The sequence below is a fragment of the Halyomorpha halys genome, unplaced genomic scaffold, assembly GCF_000696795.3.
Source record: "Halyomorpha halys isolate HHAL.00 unplaced genomic scaffold, Hhal_1.1 Scaffold432.1, whole genome shotgun sequence".
In the NCBI taxonomy this organism is placed as follows: Eukaryota; Metazoa; Arthropoda; class Insecta; order Hemiptera; family Pentatomidae; genus Halyomorpha; species Halyomorpha halys.
In genome coordinates, this window is record NW_027112419.1 from 343,933 (window position 1) to 348,557 (window position 4,625).

General features: G+C 31.0%; 1 protein-coding gene across 1 annotated transcript in view; it reads right to left on the reverse strand.

The window, feature by feature from the left end:
* The window catches only part of LOC112211395 (uncharacterized), an 11,168-nt gene extending 7,395 nt beyond the window's left edge, over window positions 1-3,773 (reverse strand). Inside the window, exon 1 of the mRNA XM_024362985.2 lies at window positions 3,723-3,773. Within this exon, the coding sequence (XP_024218753.1) occupies window positions 3,723-3,743 (21 nt within the window). The 5' untranslated portion in view covers window positions 3,744-3,773. The remainder of the gene's footprint in view (window positions 1-3,722) is intronic.
* Between the last annotated feature and the right edge of the window lie 852 nt (window positions 3,774-4,625).

Consider the following 4,625-nt stretch of genomic DNA (forward strand, 5'->3'; position numbering starts at 1 on the left):
CAGGAATGGAAGAGGATCCAAGGTTAGAAACTAGGGGGTTTGAGTGGTTAGGGAGTTTATAATGGAAGGAGTGATATCTGGTTCGGGCTAGATCGGTTACATAGGGAACATTAAGGTCTTTTTTATGTATGATTTTATTTGTGACAAAGTAAGATTTTGAATTTAAGGTTTAGTGGTACCCCAAAGCTCAACTCCATATATCCAGATTGGCCTTATTACAGTCATGTAGATCAGTCTTTTGTAATGACATCCAAATTTAAAAATGTTTTGCAGGCTATTCTGACTAGGTCATTAATTACAAGTCAAATACCCTATTTTGTCACAATTTCATTAATTTTTAAAACTTTTAATTTTAGATCAACTCTACCATATATTCAGTTTGTTTATATGATAGTTGGCATAGTTTTAAATTTAAGATTGTCCTTGAGGATGGACTGTTGATACAATGAAGAGTGTTGAGACATAACATGGACACCATTTGATTTATTTGAAAAAAAAAAAAAAACTTAATTTGTATATTTACATATCTTTCATAGTTGAGAAACAACTTTACAGTAAAAAAAAAAATATTTTCGAAAATCACAAAATAGTGACCTTTTCACAAATCCTAAGTGAAAGTTGTTTGATGAACGGCCCAAAACATATTTTTTTAAACATAGTGTTTTAGTACAATAGATCGAACTATGTATTTCTTCACACCCCTCAATTGTCTAGTAGTCAATTTTTATTATAAAATACAATCTGTATATCAACACAATGGTTAGATTTTGAACTAAGTGAAAGAATATGCGTTCTTCAAAGGAAAGAGCAAAGGATGATTGACGAATAGTGGTAGAGAATCCCAAAAGGAGGTATGAATACCGAAGGGTTTGTTGAAGGAGCCGGTTCTATAAGGACGGACATAAATTAACAGGTTGAGATCTTTTATGTAACGAATGAATAGTGGAATGTACAGGAAGCTCAATCTTGAAATGTGTTATTGTTCTATGGACCTATTAATACACCAAAGAGGAATTTCCTTTGGAAACTAGTATAAATGAACTTTTATTCCGTATACCAACAAAAGACATGAGAATGCCTCGAAGACCAAGTACCCTTTGTTAGCTTGGAGGGAAAAAATGGATGATTCTATGAGCTCCCGGATATTTTGTGGACTGAAATCGTTGGAATTGGTTAAGGAAAGCTCTTAATTCTCCGAGAGATCATAAGGAAAATAAGAAGATGTCGGATACGTAGCACCATCATCAGATCGAACCTGAATTTAAGCCGACCAACGACGTAATCGAGGAAAGTCGGCTTAGATGGCTTGTGCACCTTCTGATGGTGCCGAGCAGATTCTCTAATTAAGCCTACCGTGCCAAAGTAGAGGAGAAGCGAGGAATAGAACAACCGAAAATGAAATGGGAAGTTGAAGTAAAGAGATACTTCCAAAGTACAGGACTTCAATAGAATAAAAGAAGGCGACTTGTGGAAGACCGATAGAGCTGAAAAAGGCTCTGTAGATTTCCTCCTCACACAGCTTACGCGGTCCGTAGAGGTTTGAATAAGAAGATGATGTAAATTTTCGTGTGATTTGATCAATTCGGTTATTTCGGGAGAGGAACTGACTGACTATATATTTTTTAATCCGAGTTTAAGTGAATCGTATCACTATTGATGTGTAATTAAACATAATGAGCAAGGGAATAAAGAGGCGCTTAGAACATCTGAGGATGGCCTTGATTTTTTAAACATTAAGCCTTAAATTATTGTTTAATGATTGATTGCTTTTTTGCACAATCAATACTTTCTTGTATCATTCAGACTAACTCAAGAACAGCTCTTATTTTATTCTACTTACATATTAAAAATGATTTTGATGTGTGGCCTATATAATATATATAATATTTTAATAAATAACTCAAAACAATGTCCATCTATAGTCTCAAAACTTTTATTTCTTTTACACGTCCAACGTTTCGGCCAATTCGGCCATCTTCAGGGACAATCTACTCAACACCACTATGATTTAACCACTCTAAAAACTTCATTCAGGCTATTCTGCCCAGGTCAAAACATTTATATCTAATAAGTTAATTATCCATTAAAAAAACAGTCAAAAATTATTTCTCTGCAAACACTATTAATATCAAGGTTGTGATAGAAGTGTATTAATAGTGTTTGCAGAGAAATAATTTTGACTGTGGTTTTTAATGGATAATTAACTAATTAGATATAAATGTTTTGACCTGGGCAGAATAGCCTGAATGAAGTTTTTAGAGTGGTTAAATTATATGGTTTCATAGTGGTGTTGAGTAGATTGTCCCTGAAGATGGCCGAATTGGCCGAAACGTTGGACGTGTAAAAGAAATAAAAGTTTTGAGACTATAATTGGATAGTGTTTTGAATTATTTATTAAAAAATTACCAGTCTCAAGAGAAAAAATTTTAAGATTATAAATAAATATATAATATTGTTGATATTAAGGTAATGATGTATGACACAAAAATTACATTTTTCCACTGGAAACATAAAGGTGAAAAAGATTTGCATCTGAAATAATCAAAACTTGTTTCGTTGCAAGTAGAAGTAATATTATATATGTCAGAGATGCTTTGATGTACTATGGAACTGAAATACCTGTTTAAAAACATGTTTTAAAAGTTATTTGAACCAAACAATTATTTGTTTCAAACAACATCAAGACATTACAAAATTATCATGAATCAATAAAGACATCACATTTTACTTAGTTAGTTAAAAATTAAATTAAGAAATATTTTCTGAGCTTAATTCCGTTAGAAATAACATAAGCACATTCCAGTCTGGTCTCATTAGCTTATATTATAAAATAATTAAAAAATCCGACGTTGTGTTTTATCCTGACAAGCCTAAAAGTGGTTAAGTACTGCATCCGTTAAGCATTTTCTCTGTCTTAGATTATTCCAGCACGTCTTGTCCACTTCCCCTCCCAGAGTCAATCCAAGACCGATAATTGAGAAAACACTTTTTCTGGCTTAACTGAATCCGCACATTAGCCCTGTACTTTGTAATTTTGTGCTTTATCCGCGGATGGTTTTGCAAATTGAACACAAATGTCATTCAATGGAGTCATTTATTATAAATTATTCTGAAAATGAGATACAGTTTTTTAAAAAAGGGTTGGTTTTACACAACATTTAAATCGTCATATAAATTAAAGATAAACCATTAAACAACATTTATACCAGTTTATGTAAATGAAACTGGAATATTGATACACAAAACAATCGAAAAGGCGATTGCAATCACGTAAGTAAAGGAAATTAATAAACAATATTGGCATAAGCATAATTATGCCTACAGATTCTTTAATCCTTTTCTTTATTTGAAAATGTTATTTGATCCTTTGATATTTAATCTCATATTTAGCTATACAAAAATAGTACTACTTTAGGTAAATTCCCATAATCTCCCCAGGAATATTATCATAGTTCCAATAATAATCATTATAGTACTAATAATAATAATAATAAATAATTATTATAGATCCAACTTATAAAACAACCAATTCACTTAATATACTCTAAAACCGTCTTTGTATATTTCTCGATTTATCATAATCATTATCGAGAATTAGTAGTAGATCTGGGTTGATTTTTTTTAAATTTAGGTTCTCCATAGATTTTAAATAGAAACAAACACTTATAAATTATCCTAAATGAAATTTCGTGACTGAATATCTTGAATATTAGTGGACTTACGAAGATCTTGAGGGACGCCATCGTATATCTGCCGGATGATCAAGGAGCTACTGGAGTTCGCGATTCACGGGAGATGGCTTTATATCCGTGGCATAACGAAGCGTTACCGAGCAGGCAAAGACCTCTTTGAAGGACATTCGCAGAAGCTCAGTCATAATAACTTAGCAGTTTATGTTTTTAATATACCATAAAAGTTGAAATTATTTATAAATCGTTTTATCCTGGTTTGGCAATTAAAAATTGATAAGTAGTAGCATACTTGTACCAGTCCTGCGGGGATTAATTAAAAAAGTATAGCTACATATTATGTTTTAGATGACAGTAATAATATATTTATGTAAAATGGTCTCCTACCCTAAATTTAAATGACTATAATTTGGAAATAACAGAATTATTCAAAATCATTCAAAAAATTGGAAAATTTCTGAACCTAACAGGGGGAAGCTATCCAAACCTTTAAAAAAGTCCTAAAATCGTAGAAATACAAAAATATAAAGTTTTGTTTAAAATGTTTGCTTTTGTGGCCTTGCAAAAAAATGCATTAACTTCAATACGAATTCATTTATTTACACGAAACTTAAAATGAGCTTAGGTCCGTTTAAACTGCCCGAAACGTAAAAACCAAACCCTTATGAATTTTTTTCTTTTTCTTTTTTTTTATTAATCCATAACTTTTATTTATTTATAATATTACAATCTGACACAAATTTGGGTATTGGGTAATAGTAATAAATGTACACTTTCGTACAAAAAAAATATAAAAGAAAAAAATAAATTAAAGAAAGGGGGGGGGATAAATTTACAACTGAATAAAATACACATAAAATAGGAATAAACTAATAATAGAATTTAAATGTATTAAAAATTGTTTATGGTGTAAGCCGAAAAATTAAGAATAAATGT